At 59.8% G+C, this 21,078-nt stretch overlaps 3 protein-coding genes across 13 annotated transcripts; 2 read left to right on the plus strand and 1 right to left on the minus strand.

Moving 5' to 3' along the window:
- Nucleotides 1-1,459: 1,459 nt before the first annotated feature.
- LARGE2 (LARGE xylosyl- and glucuronyltransferase 2) lies at nt 1,460-8,747 on the minus strand. 6 transcript variants are annotated; one of them, XM_081061723.1, is made up of 15 exons: nt 6,871-6,954; nt 6,620-6,778; nt 6,474-6,553; nt 6,062-6,144; nt 5,776-5,899; nt 5,294-5,465; nt 5,061-5,165; nt 4,490-4,602; nt 4,296-4,421; nt 4,040-4,195; nt 3,755-3,915; nt 3,068-3,346; nt 2,674-2,823; nt 2,382-2,577; nt 1,460-2,141 (listed from the first exon to the last, which is right to left on the minus strand). In XM_081061723.1, the coding sequence occupies exons 2-15, from the start codon at nt 6,714-6,716 to the stop codon at nt 1,932-1,934; spliced, it is 2,052 nt and encodes a 683-aa protein (XP_080917849.1). In that variant the 5' UTR covers nt 6,717-6,778; nt 6,871-6,954; the 3' UTR covers nt 1,460-1,931. The 6 variants fall into 6 exon arrangements, with proteins under 6 accessions (XP_080917849.1, XP_080917847.1, XP_080917848.1 ...); XM_081061721.1 differs by having other exon boundaries at nt 6,474-6,778; nt 6,871-7,340; XM_081061722.1 differs by having other exon boundaries at nt 3,755-3,909; nt 6,474-6,778; nt 6,871-7,202.
- On the plus strand, nt 7,120-20,674 carry PEX16 (peroxisomal biogenesis factor 16). 6 transcript variants are annotated; one of them, XM_081061748.1, is made up of 13 exons: nt 7,120-7,605; nt 8,057-8,138; nt 10,051-10,425; nt 11,442-11,477; nt 12,271-12,347; nt 12,694-12,827; nt 12,964-13,064; nt 14,380-14,460; nt 14,598-14,753; nt 14,853-14,925; nt 15,057-15,176; nt 16,622-16,686; nt 17,268-17,423. In XM_081061748.1, exons 6-13 carry the CDS (start codon nt 12,754-12,756, stop codon nt 17,324-17,326), a joined length of 729 nt encoding a protein of 242 aa, XP_080917874.1. In that variant the 5' UTR covers nt 7,120-7,605; nt 8,057-8,138; nt 10,051-10,425; nt 11,442-11,477; nt 12,271-12,347; nt 12,694-12,753; the 3' UTR covers nt 17,327-17,423. The 6 variants fall into 6 exon arrangements, 5 of the variants coding, with proteins under 5 accessions (XP_080917874.1, XP_080917875.1, XP_080917872.1 ...); XM_081061749.1 differs by lacking the exons at nt 7,120-7,605; nt 8,057-8,138 and adding an exon at nt 7,911-8,000; XR_013994121.1 differs by lacking the exons at nt 7,120-7,605; nt 8,057-8,138; nt 10,051-10,425; nt 17,268-17,423 and adding exons at nt 10,888-11,235; nt 18,203-18,359; nt 20,625-20,674.
- On the plus strand, nt 20,314-21,070 carry FREY1 (Frey regulator of sperm-oocyte fusion 1; the record flags this gene model as incomplete). Its single annotated transcript, XM_081061752.1, has 3 exons — nt 20,314-20,408; nt 20,625-20,698; nt 20,859-21,070. The coding sequence occupies 3 exons, from the start codon at nt 20,314-20,316 to the stop codon at nt 20,978-20,980; spliced, it is 291 nt and encodes a 96-aa protein (XP_080917878.1). The 3' UTR covers nt 20,981-21,070.
- Nucleotides 21,071-21,078: the final 8 nt, after the last annotated feature.

Genomic DNA, 21,078 nt, shown 5'->3' on the forward strand with positions numbered 1-21,078 from the left:
TCCTTCCTTCTGCTGCTCTTTCCCCACGCCCAAGTTTAGCCGCAGGCTGACATATGTGAGACCCACTGGCTGCAAAGCCAGTGACTGCAGTCCTGTCAGAGGCCAGGCAGCGGAGGGGCTGGGACCAAGAAGCAGGAAGCCGTCCGCCAGGCCCTGGGTCGGGCCGGCCCACTGTCAGTGCCAAGGCTCAGGCGCGTGCCCTGGAGGCAGTGAGGTCATGTTGCTGTCGTCTTCCCTGCTCCGCTCACATTCTTGCCAATGTGGCCTGCAGGTCCTTTTCCTTTCAGGGAGCCTGCCGGGTCTTGTCTCACCTGTGCTGAGCTCATCCCGAGTTCTGCTGCTTCCTTATCAGGCCCTCTGCGGTATGCCTCCTGGTTGTGCCTGGCAGGGAGGCCTGTGTGGGGCCTGTGTGGGCCACGGCAGCCTCCAGCTGGCACCATCTGAGTGCCCGGTTTCCCTACTAGGCACTGCCTCCGTCTCCACTGCTTCTTGGCTCAGGCTCAGCAGGCAGCATGAAGGGGCGCAGTTGCTCCCCCCACACCTCTCCCCTGAGGGTGACTGTTTCCGGCTCACCTGTCTGTGTGTGTAGTTGCCTCTCCGGCTGGCTGTCTCAGACACTTCCTTTCTTTGGCCCAGCGGAGCCTCCTTGGACCCCCACTCCCAGCTCACACAGCACACTCTTAAGTGGTTTCCTCCCTTTTAGGGTGCGGTCTTTCTTATTTATCCAAAGGGCTTAATAGGAGACTTTTACCCCAGGGGCAAAAGGTTCTTCGGGGTAGTATGATGGATGGTGGCCCAGGTACATTTTCCAAGCCCTGGGTTCTCCAGATTCCATGGCTTCTGTTGGATGGAGGCAACCCTGCTCTGTGTAAATGACTGTGGGCCTCACCCACCCCTCAGCTGGGCACCCTTGGCAGGAAAAAGGAGGCCCATTCTCACCGACTTACAGCCATCCTCAGCGTCAGCGCCTCATTGGGAAGGGAGGGGGTGGCCCCTGAGAAGATTCCTCTGGCCTCCCACAAATGAAGGAATGGAAACCCGGAGTTACCCCCTTCAGAGAGCCAGGGTGGAATTCTTAAAAACAGCCCTTGTAAAGGGAGAGCTGGGCTCACAAATCCCACTTGGCTCCCCCTTTCCACAAGGCCCTTCTTGAACCCTGAGGATCTACCATCTCCCACAGCAGCCTTTGGCCCCTGCCCCTCCCTCCAGTGTCATCGGGTCTCCAGCCCAGGGTAAGCTGCAGTCAGGCAGGACAGGCCGGGCAGCCAGAGGGCAGCCCGCTCTGAGCAGAGAAGAGCCAGCCAGCCCCCAGCCTGTCTTGTCCACGCCCTTTGTGATTTCAGTCTTGGTAGAACTTGTATTTGGAGTTTTGTGCTTCAAAGTTTTTGTTTGTTTGATTTTTGTTTTGAGGGGGTGGGGGGGATACAGAGCAGCTGATCAATTTGTATTTATTTATTTTAACATTTTACTAAATAAAGCCAAATAAAGTCTCTCAGCCTCATGGTGTTGGGTTCGGGCCAGGGAGGGTGGGCAAAACACACTTCAGTCCAGACTTCTCGGGGAGGGTGGGCGGGCCCGGGTCCTCCTGCGACTCCAGCAGGACATTCAGCACCTCCCCCAGACGCTCTCATGCCCCAAACCAAGAGGAACATAAAACAAAGTTTTTAAAACTTTAATTATGAAAAGGGGATGTACAGCTGAGGATGGGAGCATTAGCCCCAAACCAGCTGGGGCAGAAGAAGACCCCAGCCATAGAATAGCAGCAAAGCGGGGCTCCCAAACCCCACCCTACAGATGCTCCACTGCAGCCCTTCCCACAAAGACCTTAAATAATTTAAATAACGGAGGTTGGGAGAGGTGGCAGGTTGCTCCAGTCTCTGCAGGGAGCCTGTGAGCCAAGGCGAGGGGCAGGGGTAAGGGGAAGCTTTAGGTCAGGTGGGGCCTCGGGGCTGCTGCAGGGCAGTGAGGTATTTGAGGGCAGCAGCCCCATAGTGGCGCGACAAGTCCTGGTGGAACTCGTCCTTGAGGGCCTGCAGGCACTCACGATAGGTGGGGTTGGAGCGGAAGCGGGAGATGTCAAGGCTTGGGGTGTGCGGCAGGTGGATGGTGAAGGCCTCTGGCAGCACCAGGAGCTCATATTCCTGCGGGGGTGGGGGCAGACGGACGGTCATTGCCAGGGCTGGGGGACGACTGCAGCTCTGGGGGATGGGGTGCAGGCGTATCCGATAGAGCCCAGGCCGGGGCCAAAGGGCAGATGATTTCAGTCCTGCAGAAGGGCGGGACTTCTGACAGTGCGGCCGAATGGTGCACTGAGACCCACGGAGCTCCCTGGGCCTGGAGATGCTCAAAGCAAAGCTGGAGGCAGGAAGGATCTCCCTCACCTGTGCGTCCAGCTCCACAATGTGGGCCACCTTGTTCCAGCCAAAGCCCACGAAGCGGGGGTCGTAGCGGGGACAGTCACGTGGCACCACCACGTAGGGCTCATAGTCAGCTGCCCAGTGCACGCGGTATGGGGCCTGAGCCTCCCGCCATCGGGCATAGTCTGTGGGCTGGTAACCCCGGGGCCACTCGTGGTACCTGTGGAGGATAGGGCAGGGAGCAAGGCCGAAGCTAGTCGCTCGTGGGTGGTGGGGGCTGGTGTGAGGAAACAGGGACAGCAGTGGCCTCTCCTACCTAAAGGTGGAGAGAGAGCCAGCGTCCAGCAAGGCCAGCAGTTCGGCCTTGGAACTGGGGAAGGTGAAGTGGTAGTGCAGGGTCTCAAACGCTGGCACCACCAGAGCTGCCTTCCGCCCGCGGCCCAGCTCCAGCTGCCCGATGGAGGCCCTGAGGAGGCAGCACCACGAACTGGAGGCGAGGGAAGGCTCTGCCTCCAGCACTGGACACAGTGATTCTCTTGCTTTGGAGCTGTGGGACCCTCCTAGGGCAGCCCCCCACCCTCATGCCAGCGCCATTTTACACAGGACACCGAGGCCCAGAAAGGAGCAGGGACACACTTGCCTAGGGTCCTGCAGGTGTCCCCAACCCTGTCCACACCCACCCACGAGCCGCTCCTCTCACTCCCACCCACCTGAGGTAGTCGTAGAGGGAATAAGAAGGCAGGAAGTCAATATCACTGAGGAAGACGTAAGGCGTAAGGGCCTGGGCCAAGGCCACGTTGCGAAGCTGGTTAATGGGGTAGAGGGGACCCTCACGGTACACCACGTGGTAGGCCACATCCGGCCGGGCAGAAAGCACCACCGAGGCCTCGACGAAACGCAGGAACTGCTGGGCCTCTGCGTCCGTGAGGTACAAGGCTAGGCTCATGGGGCCCGGCCAGTGCCTACACAGGGCTTCCAGCATCTGCAGCCTGGGGTGAGGGGGATGGTCAGCCCATGGAGAGCTGGAATACCTCCCAGGTTAGCTGCTGCGGACACCCCTCAAGTGTCTTCCTAGGCTTCTTCCAAGCACCTTATTTTTGAGCTGGCCTTATTTAATCTTCACAAATAGCCCACAAAGTGGGGACCTTCTCGTGTGACAGATGAGAAAACTGAGGGCCAGAGATATTAAGACATGCTCGTGGTCCAACAATTACGGAGGGCATCTGAGTGATTCCCAAAGCCTAAGCTCTTTCAACCATATCCAGCGTCTCCAACCTCTGCAACTCCTCAAGCATCAGGCAGTGAGAGCTCTTCCTTCTACCAAATGAAACCCTCCTCTCAAAATGCCCAGTCTCAGCCTATGCCATGTTCTCTGGGGCTGTCTTCAGTGCCCTCACCGGTCCATGGAGAGATGGGCCACGAGGGTGACATCGTGGGGCCGGGAGGGCGGCGGCTCATGGGGCAGAAAAGTGATATGCACACGGTGCACAGTGAGCTGCTGCTGCCGGAACTCAAAGCAGGTATCTTCCTCGTTGAGTTGTGCCAGGGCCCGCTGTAACTGAGGGAAGCGAGGGGGGAAGGACCAGGGCTGGGGCAGCACAAGTTCCCAGACCAGGCTGGGTCCCACCAGAGTAGAGAGGGGCAGAGTGTCCCCACGGCAAAGCAAGGCGGCTCCCTCTCACCTGCTCGGCCTCAGGTGAGGGTGGGCTGGGGCACCCGAAGAGCCCTCTCCGTAGCAGATTCCCATCATACTCCAAGAAGCTCAGGTAGAGGTTACGGAAGAATTCCACGTGCTTGTTCTTCACACGCAGCTTCTTTGGTGAGTTCCAGTGGATCACCTGGGACCCAGCAGGGTATCAGTGGGGGAATGAATGGGAACAGGACTCCCATCTTCGCCCCCCCCCCACCACCACTACTCAGCCCCCCACCTCCATTCACCTTGAGGTCAGCCGCCTCCAAGTAACAGCGCTCGGCCAGCGTGTGGTCCGACAGCTGCACATTCCAGACGCAGGGCAGGGGCTGCACCAGCCCCGGGTGCCCCTTAATTACAGCATTGAAGATGTCCTGGGCAGAGAAAGCCATGTCACCTCAGCCCTGAGCCTGCCTCACCCCCCTCCAAAGCTCTCCCAGACCTGGTCGGCCAGTGAGGTGGCGGGCAGGGCGAGGAGCTCCTGCGTAGCTGTCAGCTTCCACATCTGCTCCCAGCCGGTCTGCCGAAGCCGGTCCAGCCGCAGCAGGATCACACCTGCCCATGGGAGAGAGTGTCAGGCCCACCTGAGACAACCCAGCTCCTGGGGCCAGGGGTCCTAAAGGTGTCTTTTGAATGTTTCTTTTTTGACTTATTGGTATCTTCTGACTGCCAGACATGAGCATGGACTACCTCTGTCAAAAATCAATCCTCTTGGGGGTGAAGGGGAGGTATAGCACAGCGTACAGAGCACCTCCACAGCCACTTTCTCATACCGGTGATCCTGGGGCTGGTAAAATCCCCATTTAATGGATAAGAACACTGAGGCGCAGTTTTCTTGCCAACGTCATCCAGCATGTACAGCCAAGGTTGGAACTGTTTTCTGGCTCTTCTCTTGTGTTCTTTCCACAGCAATACTCTTCCTGGGGGGCTTCCTAGAGTTCTGTGCCCTGCCCAGAGTCCCTGGGGCCCAAGGACCAGTGGCCATCCCTCCTGCCTCCCCCCACCATCCCCACCTGTGTTAAATCCCCGGCCTAAGGCAGGCCAGGGCCTGTGGTTCCTCCAGAGGTTGCCCAGGTACCAGTCGCTCTGGTTCTCCACGAGACCGATCACCTGCTCATCTGGGAGGGGAGGGTACGAGGCAGCTGCCTGAGGCTGCCACAGGACCTCAGCTCAGGGCTAGGCCACAGGGGAGGCTTGGATGGGCCAGGGAGGAGGGGTGACAGGGGCAGGGTCCCAGGCCTCTCACCAGAAAAATGGGCAAAGAGTGCCCAGAGCTCTGCAATGTCGGAGGCAAAGATGACATCTGTGTCCAGGACAATAACACGGACCAGGTCAGGAGGCAGCACACCAGGCAGCACGAGCTTCATTAACCCATAGAGGCCAGAGTAGTGCTTGTTGGGGATCCAGGAGACCTGGGGCTGAGGGTGGGAAGGTCTGGCCATGAGCCTGGCAAAGAAGGACCTGTGAGTGCCAGGTCATACTCAGAGTAACGGGGAAGAAGGGGTGAGCCCCAGAAGGGGTGAGGGATTTGAGTTTCAGTAGGTGTGATGGAACGGGGTCCCAGACAGCTCTAACCTCTCCACTGCTCGCTCTCTCTCTCTCTCTCTCTCTCTCTCTCTCTCTCTCTCTCTCACACACACACACACACACACACACACACACACACGGGAGGAAGGAGAGGGCTGGGCAGGTGGGGAGGAGTGCTGAAGGGCCAGGGCTGGCTCCTGCCTTGAGCTCGTCAGCGTCGTAGAAGCTGACCCCGAGAGCGGGCACCATCCATGTGCGAAAGAGCGTCTCCAGGATTCTCCTGGCCACCGCATCAGTCACCAAATGGAGGTGCAGCGGGTTTTTCCTTTGGGAAGGACAGGAAGAAAGCCAATAGGGCTCAGAAGGAGCAACATGGGGCAAGCCCCACCCCAAGAGGCTCAGAAGTGAAAACACCAACTTTGAGAACCTGCCGACTTTGTGCCTTTCCCCACTCCTGAACCCCCCCACCCCCAACACCTGGCTATACCTGTAGAAGAGCATGGACTTCACCAGGGTGATGACATCTCGGCTGGTGTTATGTCCTGCACACACGATTGCCACGTGCAAGAGCTGGGGAGGAGACAGTGAGGTCGACAGAAGCCCCTTCCTTGTTATAGATGGTGAGGACCCATGTTTGGGGGGCCTGGCCTAGGGCAGTGTAGCCCCACAGGCAAGCGGCTGGGGAAGGCGGGGTCCGCGCAAGAGTCCAGCCTCCTCGCTTCTCAAATGGGGAAACAGAGGCCGGGAGCAGGTGAGGTGCGAACCCAAGGCCCCTCCAGCTTGCTGGTCAGTGCAGGAGCGACGACGCCAGATGTTGTGATTCCCACAGGTGCCCAGGAGGCCGGGCTGGGGACGCGGCGCCCCCGGGATTCCCGCCACCAGAGGCCGCGCGCGCCTACCTCGCACTTGTGAGGCAGCGGCCGCAGCGGGACGCAGTCCGAGCGGTTGTGGCCCGGGTGGTCCACCGACGGGTCTCCGTCTGCGGGGACACGTGGCGTTAGCGCGCAGGGGAGGGATCCCGGCCCTCTCTGCTCGCGGCGCTCACAGGCCAGGTCTCCGCCGAACAGGAAGAATCCGATCAGAATCAGCAGCAGCAGCAGAGCGGCAGCCCCCAGCGCCCGGGGGCGCCCTCGGGGCAGCATGGCCGCCTGCCGGGGCGCTCAAGGAGGGGTGCGACCGCGGGCTGCGGGCTCCATCGCGGGCCCTACGGACAGGGGAGGGAGATAGGAGGGTCAGCCTCGGGCGGCCGGGCCCGACGGCCGCCGGGTCCCGTCCCGCGCCGAGTCGCCACCTCACCTGCTCCAGCGCTTGGGGACACGGACCTTACTCTTCCAGAAACAGGCCAGGGTGTGGGGAAAGGGGGGTGGAGGCGCAGGCCAGCCCCGTCCAAGCAGGAGCCAGCCCCGCCCCCAACCTGGGCTCAGGTTTCACCTCCGCTTGGCGGAGCCCGAAAGGCGGGGAGACCCCCCGGGGGCCTGGCCCCGCCCCTGCCACGGCATTTGACTGCCCCCCTGCCCAGGCCCGCGATCAACCCGGGAAACCCTCGGGATGGGTGGTGGAAGCGAGGTCTTGACACCCAGGAAGGCCCAGTTCCCGCTACCTGCTCTGAGCCCATCCCCCTCTTGGCTGCTCTGGGGCCCCATCTCCTCCCCTTAACCTCCCTCCGTGGGAGGGGCCGTGACCCCGGGCCCAGGATGAAAAGGACTGCCGGAGTAAGAAGGAGGAGGCTGGAATGCTGCTCCGGAGGTCGGGGACACCTGCTCAGCGGGCAGGAGGCGGGGCCGGCCTGCCGAGACTTTCCCTGGAAAAGGAGCACCTGAGCCCCGCTCTCCGCACTGCATACTCTCTCTCTCTCTCTCTCTCTCTCCAGGTGGTTCAGCCTGGCCCGGCGCAGCCCGAGCTCGGCTGGGACAAAGCGGGCTTGTGAGAGTTGCCTCCTGCCCAGGAACTGACGAGAGACCTCACTGGCCTGGGCCACCTGGGCAGGGCCGGGGATCCCCACCCTTGCCTAGGCCGTCGTGATTGTGCCTGGTGAGGGACTGGCTCTCTTCCTCTGGCCGCACCCCCTCCCCCCACTCCCGCACCCACAGCAGGCAACAACATGGCTCAGCCCTGGAGGGGGTGGGAGGCGCTCTGGACCGTGAACGACAGCCACGGTTGATTGAGCGCATGTAATCCGTGCCAGGCCCTGTGCCTTGGTTCCAAAAAGCCTCAGTTAACCCTCACGACGGTCCTATAACATCGGCATTATTCTCCGCCAGAGAGTTGAAGTAACCTGTTAGAACCCCCTGGAGCTTATTCCCCAGGCAAACAGTTTCCTGCTGCTCCTCCTTAAGGGTTTCCTGCCCTAGGACTTGCCTTTGATGTTCTTCTGCCTGGATTCTACCAGATTCTCACAAGGCCAGCTCCTCCTTCCGTATCTCTAGGTTTGTTTTCTTCCTAGCACTTTTCTAGTAATTTGACTTTGTTGACTTGTTTATAGCTTGTCGCCGCTGTGGAAGGTAACTGCTTACAGGACTGGGTCTCCAGCACCCAGTCAGGGCCTGGCGCACACCCAGCGCTCAGTAAGTACGCTGAGAGTGGATGGGACTCCCTGGGCTGTGACCTGCAAAGGGGCTAGGCTGTGTCCTTTAGTCCTTTATAGCCTCACTATTAAAAGTGAGGGCCTGAGAAGCCCCAAGCCCTCAACAAGCTGTGACCAAGCAGCCCAGTCTGAGCCCCCTAAGTCTCCTCCTCTGAGAGGCCAGAAGGCCTTTCTCTGGGAGATGGAGCTCTGCAAGGAAGGTTGGGCTTTGGGCCTTTGGAGGCCAGGGGCAGTTGTTGCCATGGAGACCTATGGCAGCTCCTTGTATATCTAGGAATGAGAGGAGATGAGGGGCCACCCAGGTGCCTGCAGCTTTGAGCCCCCCTGACCCTTATCTCTAGCCTGGAGCTGGAGTGGGAGTGGGTGGAATCCCCCTGCAAGAGCCTCAGCAGAGACTGTCTGTGTGGGTTAAATGTGATGGAGCAGGTGGGCCACACAGTCGGCCTGGCCAGGAAGTTGGTGGGAGAGGCTGGGTCTGCAGAGTGACTCTGGTCACTCACAGTACTGGCCCCGATCCTTGCTCAATCTTACCACTTGGGAAATTGAGTTGCTGAGATACCTGCTGGGCCTCCAAGAGCTTCTTCTGGGGCTGTGGAGGGGAAAGGGAGACAGGTCTGAGCATATGAAAGGGTGCTAAGCCTGAGACCTGGTTTGGCCCAGCTCTGCCCAGGACTTTGCTGTGTGACCTTGAACCAGTCAGGCCCCCTCTCTGGGTCTCAGCGTCTTCATCTGTACCCGTTGGACTGGTCTAGCTCTCTTCCCCTGTCGTTCATGGCAGAGTTAAGCAGGGGAGATCCGGACCATCCTGCCCAGCGGTCCTTCCAGCCCAGCCAAGTGACTAAGTCCAGGCATGGGCCCAGCAGGGAGAAGCTGCCCTAGGCACCTCCTGCACACACGGCCACTCTTTGTCTCTGGGACCTAATCAGGCCTGGGATCTGGAGAGGAAATTCAGGGAGCCTTGCTGCTGCCAGCCTGGCTGGCCTTATGATCCCTTCCCAGCGCTGGAGGCAGGCAGGGCAGAAACAGGCTCCAGGCCAAACACCCCTCATGTTCTGCCTAGGGGAGGCTGCTCCTCTATCCTCCCTGCCTCTCTCCTCCCCAGAAGCACAAGACCACAGCCCTGGGAATGCCAAAGAAACGGCACACTCTCCCTCCTTACTCTCTCCACAGACTCAAAGGGAGACACTGGAGGGATATCCACTATTGAGTTTCAGGGAACAAGTTCATTAAGATGATGGGGTGCAGGGAGTAAGGGAGAAAGAGCCCCACACTGAAGTCCCTGAGCTCTGGTCTTAATCCCAGTTGCTAACTTGATTTATGACCAGATGGCCTCAACGTGTCACTGGTCTTGCTAGGCTGTGGGCAGGAGAGAGAGCGCTGCCATGTAAGACCTGTATTGTGATCCTTTTGGCCAGTGCCATGCTGTGTGATCTGGGACAAGACCTTTCCCCTCCTTGAGCCTCTCATTTCCCCATCTGTGAAAAGGAGCTCATAGCAACCTAGCAAGGTTGCTAAGAAGAGTTGAGTATGAGTATGGCACCCAGGAGGTGAGAAATAACGCTGCTGATGCCCACGCCCACCTTCTGTGTTCTCCGAGGCCTTTGCCTTTTCGGAGGCCCCTGGACACATCTACCTGATTCTTCATTCCTCGGCCTGAGTAGGGAGGGCAGCTATGATTCCCCACCGGATATGGAAGAAAACTAAACTGGAGAGGGAGCTGGGGGGAGGGAGTGCAAGGAAGGGTCGTGGCTTCCCGGGGAGGTGTGTTGCTTAAAACGCCTAGATTCTGTCAGGATTCGAATCTTGACTGGGTTCTTCAGCGGATGCTTTCTTCATTTGGAGATGATATCTGGTAGAGGGGATTAGATAAAATAATGTTTTGCTGTTCTCAGGGTACCACACATCTGCCAGCACAGTCCGATGGGCGAGGCCCCGCCCCTTTCCCCACAGCCAATCAGCGACTACCTCCGCCCCTCTGGCCACACCTCTCCCGCAGCCGCCCCTTCCAGGGAAGCTGCCTCGTTTGAGAAGGGATGCCCAGGAGTCTCCTCATCCCTTGGGGAGCAGCAAGACTGAGGGGTGCATCCGAAGGCCGTAAAGCGCTTTGAGATTGATTCCGAGTCTAAGGACCAAGTCTGCCCTCAAACCACTTTACAGACGGGGAGGGGAAACCTGAGGCCCAGAGAAGGGACTCTCCCGACCACGGTCACCACGAGCCGAGAGCAGAAGGCCGAGCCAGGGTTTTCTCCACGGAGGTGGGAGTGCAGGTGCGCGCTCTTGGGGGACACAGTCCTTGCGGGAGCTGGTGCTGGCCGGGGGGATCGAGCCTGCGTTGGATGCTGCACTCCTTGCTGCCTCAGTTTCCCCAGCACTACCTCTGGTTGGGGACGGGAGATGAGGCAGTTGGCCACACGCGCACCTGCCGAGACGCAGTCCAACTCTCCTTAGACTCTCTCGGCTCCTCCCCAAGTCTGATGGAGGCTCCTTTCCGCGCGCTACCTCCCAGCCCTTTACAATCCGGTCCCGTTCGAGCCTCTCGGCGTTCTATTAGGAAGACTCGAGGCTGCAAGTGCCTCTGGAATGAACGGCTCGGACTGCGGCGGGAGCTTTCCTAGGGCTAAACTGCGCAGGCGCAAGGGCAGCCAACCGGGAAGGCGGAAGAGCCGGGTCCCGAACGGTGTGGACGGGTCGGGGGCGGAGAGAGTGTTAACCAATGGCCTGAAGGAGTCGGGAGGGCGGGATTAAGCCCGCAGTTGCTAAGCGCTACCCTAGTGGGAGGCGATTTAAGAAATGGGGTGATGGGGGGTTCAATGGCCCTTCACGTCACCGTCCAACTGGCCCGCGGAAGTTAAGCAACCGAGAGGCGGGCTTAGGGCCGGAAGCAGGAAGGAGGGCGCAGGAAGCAGGGCGCCGCCACCGCTCGTGCTGTCTGTCGGTCAGTGGGTCTGTCGGTCGCGAAGGCATGATGGAGAAGCTGAGGCTCCTGGGCCTCCGCTACCAGGAGTACGTGACTCGTCACCCGGCTGCCACCGCCCAGCTGGAGACGGCAGTGCGGGGCCTCAGTTACCTGCTGGCAGGTGCCACCCAGACCTTTGATCAATCCCTTCGGGGCTCTGACCTCTGACCCCACTCGCCCCCTTCCCTGCGGCGTCAGGGTAGCGATCGCTGCGCTTGAGAAGTGCCTTCCAGGTCCCCGTAGGGCGTAGGGAGGGGACGTCCCGGGACGCGAAGCCGCGGGGCGAGGCCGCGCTCACCGACGCCTCCTTCTGTGCCTTCTCCCCAGGTCGTTTCGCCGATTCGCACGAGCTGTCCGAGCTGGGTGAGCCGGGCTCGGGCGGGTGGAGGGCGGGGGCGTCCGGGAGGCGTCCCGGGGGGGCCGCCCCAGCTCGCCGTCCCGGGCTTCCTGTTAGATGGTCCTGTGCTGTGACTGATGGGGCAGAGGTCCAGCGTCCACTGTCCTGGGCCCTCTGTGTCCCCGTGGTTGAGAAACAAACCTGGGACCTTGGCTGGTCGGGCAGCGGGGCCAAGTGCCTTCCCCGCCTTTGCCCGGTTAATTCTCCCACAGCCCCAGAGGCGGGTACTTTAGTCCTCGTGTCTAGTTAAGGGACAGAAGTCCGGGCAGGTCAGGGAGTAGCCACTGATGACCCTGGGCCACATTCAAACCCACGTCTCCCGGGTTGCAGGGTCCCCAAGCTGTGACTGCCCCCGTAGTGTTTGCCCAGGGAGTCCTGCAGTGACGGTCCTGAAAGGACCCGCTCCGTGTTGAAAGGTGGAGCGGCCTTTCAGGGGCAGGACGCAGAGAGAGCAGGGCCAGGAGGTGAGACCACCCATCGGTGGCCATTTGGAGCACAGTGGACGGTTCTGGCAGCTGGAGGGCCACCGCTAGGCAGCTGGCTTGTCACTGAGGTCAGACCATCTTGTTCTAGCCGCCCACACGAGATCACACTGCAGCGTGTGGAGCTGAGGACGTGGACAGGGAGGCGGGTTGCTTGCCACATAGTGTGTGGGTGGCTGAGCGCAGCAGGTGATAGGTGATCCGTGCAGCCCTGGGGAGGAGGGGAGGCGGCGCAGGCTGCAGGGCCAGCCTCTCAAGGCCACCCTCTGCCCCTCAGTGTACTCCGCCTCTAACCTGCTTGTGCTGCTCAATGACGGGATCCTACGGAAGGAGCTTCGGAAAAAGTTGCCTGTGGTGAGAATTTTGCCAGGAACTGAGGGCGGGAAGCATAGGGACTTGGGAACAAAATAGTAAGACCCAGCCTGTGTGTGTAGCACGTTATGATTTCATAGAGTGTGAGACATGCCTGCATCCATCGGAGCCTCTAGTCACCTCCGTAGGTGGTGCCAAGGTGTCAGTGTCCCCATCTCGGATGAAAAGACTTGAGTCTCAGAGCCGTGGAGTAGCCTGTCCCAGATGGAGAGCTCAGGCCTACATACTTGGAAAGGGGAAAATCCACATCTATGTCAGAGGAGTCCCCTAGGGGAAGGGCCTGTGACAAAGGGGTGCCTCCTGACCTCTTGGCCTGGGGTTCTTACAGTCGCTGACCCAGCAGAAGCTGCTGACATGGCTGAGCGTGCTGGAGTGCGTGGAGGTGTTCATGGAGATGGGAGCTGCCAAGGTGTGGGGCGAAGTGGGCCGCTGGCTCGTCATTGCCCTCATCCAGCTGGCCAAGTATGTGGGACTGTGGCAGGCAGTCCCTGGGGGAGGGGTAACTGAGGCCAGCTGTACAGATGGGGTTCAGGAGAGCACCTCTGGCCCCTGGCCCTCTAGCCACCTTCCCCCCAGCCCTTCCATACTCCCAATCCAGGGCGGTACTGCGAATGTTCCTGCTCATCTGGTTCAAGGCTGGCCTCCAGACCTCACCCCCCATCGTTCCGCTGGACAGGGAGACCCAGGCACAGCCCCCGGGTAAGCTGCTTGCCTGCTCTGGAGTGGAACGGAGCCGGGGACTCATTTGTGGATTTAGAGCTGACCAAATGAATATTGTCCATTTATGGAACATATCTATCCCCATCAACTCATTTGTTCTCATCACCCTGTATTTTACACAGAAGAAAGATTAGGTTGGGGCAGAATTCGAACTTGAACTCAGGACTTCTGATGTCAGAGTCCTCATTCTTTTTTGTGGGCTGCACAAGGAAGGGACAGAGCATCAGTAGGAGAGAGGGGTCCTGCCAGCACATCTCTGGCTCTGGTTCTTTTTTTTCTTTCTCCCATTCCTTTGTCTACCCCCACAACCCCCACTCCGATTCAACTCATCGTTTCTCAGTCTAGTTATAGGACACAGCTCCCTGGCCCATGCTGGTGTTATGAGCTTTGCGTCCCCCCCACTCCCCCCCCCGGCTGAGGCAGTCAGTCGCCAGTCGTCGGTCATCCGCTCACGGCAGCTCTCGCTGCCTGCCATCTCCTCGCGATGGCTGCTGGCCACTCATGCTGGCCACCAGCCACTTGTGGCAGCACGTGTTAGCCCACGGCACCACACAACAGCCCACAGCTGCTCACACTGGCTTCCAGCCACTCGTGCTGGCCACTAGCTGCTCCTTGCAGCACATGGTAGCCCACAGCTGCTCACGCCGACCTCTGGCTGCTCGCAGCAGCCCAGCTCCAGGGAGAGCCATTGTTCACAATCTTAGCTGTAGAGGGTGCAGCTCACTGGCCCATGTGGGAATCGAACCGGCCACCTCAGCATTAGGAGCACGGCGCTCCCACCACCTGAGCCACCGGGCCGGCTATGGCTCTGGTTCTATATGAAGAAGCCCAGGCTCATCTGGCAGGACACCCAGCAGATGTGTCCCTTCAGGGCTTTGGGCCTATCACCTGTTGGCCTCTGAGCCTCACTCTCCTGGCCTTGAGAGCAGTTCTTTGCTTTTCCTCACGGTCATGTTGAAAGCCCAGGACTGAGGAGATACAGCTGCTCCGGTTCTGTGGTTAGACTCTCCCTGCCCTGTTCCAGTCCCTTGGCAGCCTGGGTTCCTGACTGGCTCCTGTGCCACAGGAGGCGCTGACCTTTCCCCCGCCCCGGAGGGCTGCACAGTGCTGCCCACTGTGCCCAGGACCCAGGTCGAGCCACAGCTCCTGCTGCAGTGTCCTTGACTCAGCTGGTGCCTTCGTGCAAGCTCATCCATTCCTTTAGCCCATGAGCACTCAGCGCACACATGTCCTTTGCAGGCTTTTCTGGAAACATGTCCATCTGACAGTATGGCCTTCTGTCTGTCCCTGCTAGATGGTGACCACAGCCCTGGTAGCCAGGAGCAGTCATACGTGGGGAAGCGGTCAAACCGAGTGGTGCGAACCCTCCAGAACAGTAAGTGTAGGGCGTAGCTGGACTGAGCACCGCGGTGCTGGGGTCGGCATGGGCCTGAAGGCCTGTCTTTCCTCCCGCCGGCCCTCCCCCTGCCCTGGCGTAGGCCTGGCTGCTCACCTGCTGCCCTTGGGTTCTAGCTCCGTCCCTGCACTCGAGGCACTGGGGAGCCCCCCAGGAGCAGGAGAGACGGCAGCAGCAGCAGCAGCGGGAGGAGCTGAGTGTCACCCCCACCCCGCTGGGGCTGCAGGAGACCATCGCAGAGTCCTTGTATATTGCCCGGCCCCTGCTGCACTGTATCCTTAGCGTGGGGCTGCTGGCACTGCGGGGTAGGGAGAAGCGGGAGTGGGCAGGGCAGGCCCTGTGCCAGAGACTCCTTGACGCCTGACTGTCAGTGCTTAGCCTGGGCCTCTGGGGTCAGCGGTCGTGGACACCCTGGCTCCTGTCTGGCGTTGTAGACGTGACCAGGTGAGCTGGGCCTGCCCGGGGGCTCCACTCCGTCCGCCGGGCTTTGTGCTGCAGGCCTGGCCTCACCCGGGCAGGCAGGACCCCCTGCGCCTCCTGTTGCTGGCCCTAATTGTGTCCCCTCCTCGCCCCAGTCTGAGCCTCCTGAGTGACAGGAAGGGCCTGTCCCGGAGGGAGCGGCTGGAACTGCGGCGCCGGACCATCCTGCTGCTCTACTACCTGCTGCGCTCCCCGTTCTATGACCGCTTCTCCGAGTAAGGATCAGGCTCTCCGGCGAGTGGCCAGGCCCACCCTCAGCCCCGGCGAGAGGAGAGGAGGGAAGTGGGGCCCCGGAGCTCTCCCTCCCTCCCCCCTTCCTCCACCCCGGGTTCACTGAGCACCTGCTGCGTGCTGTCCTGGGGTGTGGTCACTCCATTTACCGGATGCCGGTCCAGGCCTGCCTTCCGAGCTCGGGGCCATCAGCCCAGGCGTGTTGGCAGGAGACGCACCGAGGGCCCGACCACAGGGATGGTGGTGCGTGCAGGCTTTCCACACCCGCCGGGTCACGTGCACGTCTTCTGGTCAAATAGTTTGCATTGTCCCCACTTCTCACAGTAGGCACTTGAGGGCCAAAGAGGTTGGGCAGCTTAAAGCCACACAGCTAGCCAGTGACAGAGCCACGTCCCACACCCATGTTCTCTCCTGGCCTGTCCCCACCTTGCCCGGCCCCCACTCTGTCATCTGTGAGGGTCCAGAACGCCTATCCTCAGCCAAACACAGAGAGGCATGCTGGGGGTGCGTGGGGTGAGGGGTGGCTCAGGGCCAAGTCTTCTGCCAGGGTGACCGCCTGAGGTCACACCGAGAGTTGAGGAGGGGTCCCTGTATAGGGCTGTGAGACAGACGAGGCTCCCAGGACCACTCGGTCTAGGTTTTAACAAAAGTACTGCTTAAAGGCTGGATATGAATTGGAATTATACTTCGTAGTATGGCCACACAACCTCTGTTTTTTTCTGAGACAGTAGAAAGCAAGCTTATATCATGTTTAATGCCACCTCAGTGAAAATAACTTTGCCTGGCACTTCCTGCTTTTGGATAAGTTTGAAAGCTCTTAAGGCACTAAAGCCAAATCCTATTCCATACTCTAGAGAGACCATTCCAGAGGCTTACAGATCACGTGACCTCCCCCCACAAATTGCTTGCACTTCACAGAGGAAACATGGCCCTAGTATCACACTGAACTGAGGAATTTTGAGGCAGTACTTGTAGAGGTGGCTTCCCAGGCTGCAAGTCTCCAATTTGGCTTGCTCTCCTGCGGACCTGACGGGCCTGGCACCCTCAGAGCAGTGGCCCAGACTGAGGGTCTAGACACCCGTTAGAGAAAGTCCTTGTTTTCCTTGATGACAGGACTAGGGCGCTGAGGGGCTCCGGGGTGCAGTCTGGGAAGGCAGCCTTTCTTCCCGTTTTCTTATTGTCAGAGAGACATTGTCATCTCTGAGCCAGACTCTGAGTTGTGAGCGTCCCAGGCCTGTATCGGGGGGAGGGCAGGACCAGCGCCACACCCAGAGATCTCACCCTTTGTGCTGGGGCCTGTCCTTGGTCCACAGGTACTTTCTGTCTTCTGGGAGGCACTGCCTGTAGTCAGGTGGTCAGTGAAGGCTTTTTCGCAGCAGGGACCCAGACCCCCCACTCAGCCTGCCCCCTATTGATTGCCTCCTTGCAGGGCCAGGATCCTGTTCCTGCTCCAGCTGCTGGCAGACCACGTCCCGGGCATCGGCCTGGTCACAAGTAAGCACGGGGTGGGGTGGGATTATTCCTGAGTGTTGTGGATCGCATGCGTGGCCCCGTCACCCTCTTTTCTCTTTGTCTCCTTGTAATTTGATTCTTGGCGCAGTTGAGAGAGGGAGCCCAGAGGTCAGGCCAGATGGGTGACAGGTCCTGGACATGGGCCAGGCCAGCCTGGAGAGGCTCAAGTAGCTGGAAGGAGGGTGCCCTGTGGTGGGAGCAGGCCATCAGCCTTTTCCCTGCCTCCGTGTCCTGGAGCGTGACAAGATCGGCGGCGTCTCTGGGTGGGGACTCTGTGGCGGGGATAAAGCGTCCCCGGCCGTGGGGAGATCCCACCTCAGCAGAGAGCCACTGGGCTAGACCGTCAGCATCTACAACTGGATGAGCCCTGTGGCTTCTCTGAGCCTGACAGTCCTTGTGTGTAAGTGAAGACAAGGTCGCTGGCGACGCTACCTCCCTAGAGGTGGGAGAGCCAGGTCGTGGATGGCAGATGTGAGCAGCGGTGGCTGAGAAGGGCCCCGGCTAGAACAGGGCCAGGAGGCTGGCCTTCAGCCCTGAGTTGTTCCTCTCTCTTCTCACTGCAGGGCCACTTATGGATTACTTGCCTGCCTGGCAGAAAATTTATTTCTACAATTGGGGCTGACAGACATCCCGGGAGTGGGGTGCAGGGAGGGGCAGGGTGCCTCAGCCCTTAGTCCCCCGGACCCCTCTACCCTAATAAAACTGACTGTGGCAGTGTCCGAGCCTATGGCCTCTCTGTACCCACCGCCCAGGGTGCCTGGCACTCACACCCTGGCCAGGCTGTGCACACGGGCCTGGTCGCCACCCGAGCCCCTCTTAACACCCTCTCTACTTCGCACCCTCACCTCGTTACTGGGCCAAGAAGCCTGTGCTAGGACTGGGACCCAGGGCTCCTCAGCCACAGAAAGTGGGATTTAACCTCGAGCCTGGGAAGTTGCTTGTCGGGGCAGCTGTGGGAGTAAAGTGCCTCTCTCAGCGGTCCCTGCTGACGACAAGGCTGAACCTAGGCAGTGTATGCCAGCTGCTCGTGTGTCCTCTGGCCAGAGCCTCTGTCTGCCCCTTCCGCCTGCAGGGCCTTGTTGCCAGCATCTGTGAGGGGGCCTGGTGAATGGTAGTGCCAGCTCAGTGCAGAGTGGTACCTCCAGCCCTGAACTCCTAGCTGAGTGCAAGAGGCTTTTCTCCTTTGGGGAAAGAATGTCAAGGGGTCGATGCTGGGAATGGGGTGGGAGGAGGGGGCATGGAAGAAACGGGAGCCTGAGAAGCTCGGAGAAAGCTGGGTGTGGGTTCTGCCGGTCTCCCCCTTTCCTCACCTCTGCCCCTGCCCCCTTAGCCCTATGAACAGACCACACTTTCCTGCTGGAGTAGCCAGATGGTTAGCTCCTTTGGTTCTGAGAGGGCTTGGCCTGCATGGTGACTGCCGTGCCCATCTCCTCCCAGACCCCCCAGGCGGAATGCAAGCCCAGAAGGGCCAGTCCTTTTCCCTGCCTGCTTTCCCCAGGTGCCTCTGAGAAGCCTCGTGTAGGCCCTGGGCGTGGAGGGAAGGACTGAGCTGCGGTGGTCACAGGTCGAGGCCCACAGCCTTCCGCCGAGTCTAACAAGCGTCGCTGGGCACTTGCTGTGTGGCAGGCTCTGTACCATATGCTGTGCGTTCAGAAGTGAGTAAAGCACGTTCTTGCCTTCAAGCTCTCACCAGTCAGTAGAAGAGACAGGCGTGTAAGTGTGCAGCGCACCAGGTCACTGCACTAGGTAGAAGGGTATATGAAAAGTAGTCTAGGGGGTGAGCGAGTGGGGTGCTTGCCCGCCCAGGCTGACTGGGGAGGGCGCAGTGGTCAGGGAAGCCGCCCTTCAAGCAGGGCCTGTAAACTGGGAAAACACCAGTTTTTCGATGAGCAGACTGGGAGAGGAGGCTGTGTGTGCAGAAAACAGCACGTGTAGTGTCACGGTGGCGTGAAGCCGGTGCTGGGGCAGAATGGAGGAGAGGGCAGGAGCACAGGGCATGAGGCTGGAGGGAGAGGTCAGGGCCAAATCCAACAGGCTGTCACCAGGTAAGCAGGTGGCACCTGCCTCTGGGAGGCAGTGAGGAAGGGGCCTGTTTCAAACCTCATGGCAGGTGCCTAGTGCAGGGTGGACAGGGGGCAGAGATGGAGGATGGGAGCAGTGACATTGGGGCAGAGACCTAGGATAGTGGATGGCTAAAATAGGGCCATGGCAGGGCGATAGAGAGGTTGAGGTGTAACCCAGGCAGGCCTTGGGACTGATTGTGGACAGGAAGAGGTGGCATCTCGGAGGCAAGGGGGAGAAACGAGGAGTTTGGAGTTAGGCAGAACTCGTGGTTCCTGAAACTCATGGTTCCAGGCAGCAGTGAACCTTGGTGGGGACAGTTGTATCCGGGACACAGAAAGGGGGGTGGTCAGTGAGAAGTCAGTGTGTGGGTTCCGAGCACAGGAAGGAGATACATGGTAGGAGACAGGAGCTGGTCAGCCGCGGGGGGCGACTCAGGACCAGGAGGCAGGGTTGGAAACAAGGGACTTCACTCTCTGGGCCTGAGGCACGTCAGCAGTTAGAGGGGGTGGGACCCGCCAGTAGATCTGCTGCTTAGAAGCAACTGGGCGTCCAAAGTGCAGACCCCCAGCCCAGCCCTCAGGTTCTGATCGCACAGGTCTGGGTGGGGCCTAGGGTTTGTTTTAAAGCTTTGGGCTCGGCTTCTGCAGTGAGCCAGGTCCCCACTGCATTGACAGGGCTGGGCAAGAACCAAAGGTCCCACAGCTTTGCCTCAGGCCTGTGGAGAGAGTCTCCAGCACACTGTCACATTGCATTCATTCATTCAACAAATACTGAGCACCCATCAAGTGTCAAGTGCTGGGGATCCTGCAGGCCCTGCCCTCCAGAAGCTTACACTCTAGAGGAGCTGCCGGGCTTTGCCACCTAACTTGAAATCCCTCTGTCCACCTCAGGGGCGATGGCAGGGCCTACTTTGTGCCAGACCTGGACCAGGCTGTTCTAAGCTGTGGGGACTAAGTAGGAAGTTCCTTAAGTACTCCCCCCAGGGGAATCTGAGCTGGCCAGGGCTGAGTAACCACTCTGGGCTCCTCAGCACACCTCTCCCGGACAACTGAGACGGAGGGAGACACAGCGTGGTGGTGGCAGCAGGAGGCAGGGAGGAGGCTAAGTGGGAATGGGTGGGGCCTTGGGGTGAGGATTCAGTGGCCGTGACCTCTGCTGAGGGCCTACTGTGTGCCCAGCCTTGGACACATTACGTATTTACCTTACCTCACAGACGAGGAAATGCCCACAGAATTAAGTGATGTGTCCACATAACGATAGGCAAGGTCAGGGTCGGAATTGAGCGCGGATTCCAAAGGGCAGTGCCCTTTACCCTTGGACAATGACACTAAAACCAGTGTGGTTTGGCACCTGTTGGCCTACAGCGTCAGAAAAACAAAAACCAAACCTCAGCGTGGAGGTTTCTGGCCTAGTCCAGAGCTGGTGCCGATGCTGAGCCCTGGAACTAATGCCCTTTGTGAGGTGGCCCTAGGAGTTGGCAATAGGTTCCATCCTTCTGCTGGGGGAGGGGCAGGCAGCGGCCGGCATCTGGGACCTGAGTAGGAGATGGTTCTCACCATGCTGGGGTACCCCAGGGCGGGGCTGAGCCTCTTCCTCTACCTCGTCCTGGCAGCTGCACTCCTCCAGCCCCAGCCACTGAGGTAACTCCCGGGAGCACAGGGTCAGGGCTTAACAGGGCCTGGGGCCTGCAAGTTGGGGGGGCTCTGCCATGCTGCCTCCTCCCCGGAGGAGAGACTGGTGCCATTACCCTGTGTCAGGGGTCTTGTCCAGTCCCCCACCCTGGGCCATTCCTCCTTTCACATGGAGGTGACAGTGGCCTTTGGGGCCAGGGCTGAGCACCCCAACATCTCCCACAGGCCTCGGCGATCTATTCCTGAGGAATTTTCAGCTCCCCTGGAACTCTCACAGCCACTGTCGGGCCTGGTGGATGGTACTCCCTCACCCCACCCCTTCCCCTTCCCTGCCCTCACCCCTCTCTGATGGGGGAGACATGCCCTAGGGAGGGTATCTCATCCCAGCAGCATCTGTGCAGGGGTGACTTCCGTGGGAAACCAGATTCTCCCTCGCAAACATACCCTCTTCTCTCTTAGACTATGGAGTCCGACCCAAGCACCCCTGGCCACGAGGGCCTCGACCCCTCCTCTCCCAGGCCCAGCAGCGCAAACGGGACGGGCCAGACATGGCTGAGTATTACGATGACGCACACCTGTGACGGGAATCCCTTATAAAGCTATTCTGTGCAGCAAAGCCTTGGGCCTTCCTGGGATGGCAACGAGCAGGGCATAGGAGGGGCCCAAGCAGATACACCCA

Source organism: Rhinolophus hipposideros, assembly GCF_964194185.1.
Source record: "Rhinolophus hipposideros genome assembly, chromosome: 10".
Lineage (NCBI taxonomy): Eukaryota > Metazoa > Chordata > Mammalia > Chiroptera > Rhinolophidae > Rhinolophus > Rhinolophus hipposideros.

Coding starts and splice junctions, on each gene's coding strand:
- PEX16 (XM_081061746.1), top strand. CDS start 11,121: ATGATGGAGAAGCTGAGGCTCCTGGGCCTCCGCTACCAGGAGTACGTG. Junction 13,065..14,379: donor GACCCAGGCACAGCCCCCGG/GTAAGCTGCTTG, acceptor TGTCCCTGCTAG/ATGGTGACCACAGCCCTGGT. Junction 14,461..14,597: donor GGTGCGAACCCTCCAGAACA/GTAAGTGTAGGG, acceptor CTTGGGTTCTAG/CTCCGTCCCTGCACTCGAGG.
- LARGE2 (XM_081061721.1), bottom strand. CDS start 6,716: ATGCTGCCCCGAGGGCGCCCCCGGGCGCTGGGGGCTGCCGCTCTGCTG. Junction 5,900..6,061: donor AAGTCCATGCTCTTCTACAG/GTATAGCCAGGT, acceptor TCCTTCCCAAAG/GAAAAACCCGCTGCACCTCC. Junction 5,166..5,293: donor ACTCTTTGCCCATTTTTCTG/GTGAGAGGCCTG, acceptor CTCCCCTCCCAG/ATGAGCAGGTGATCGGTCTC.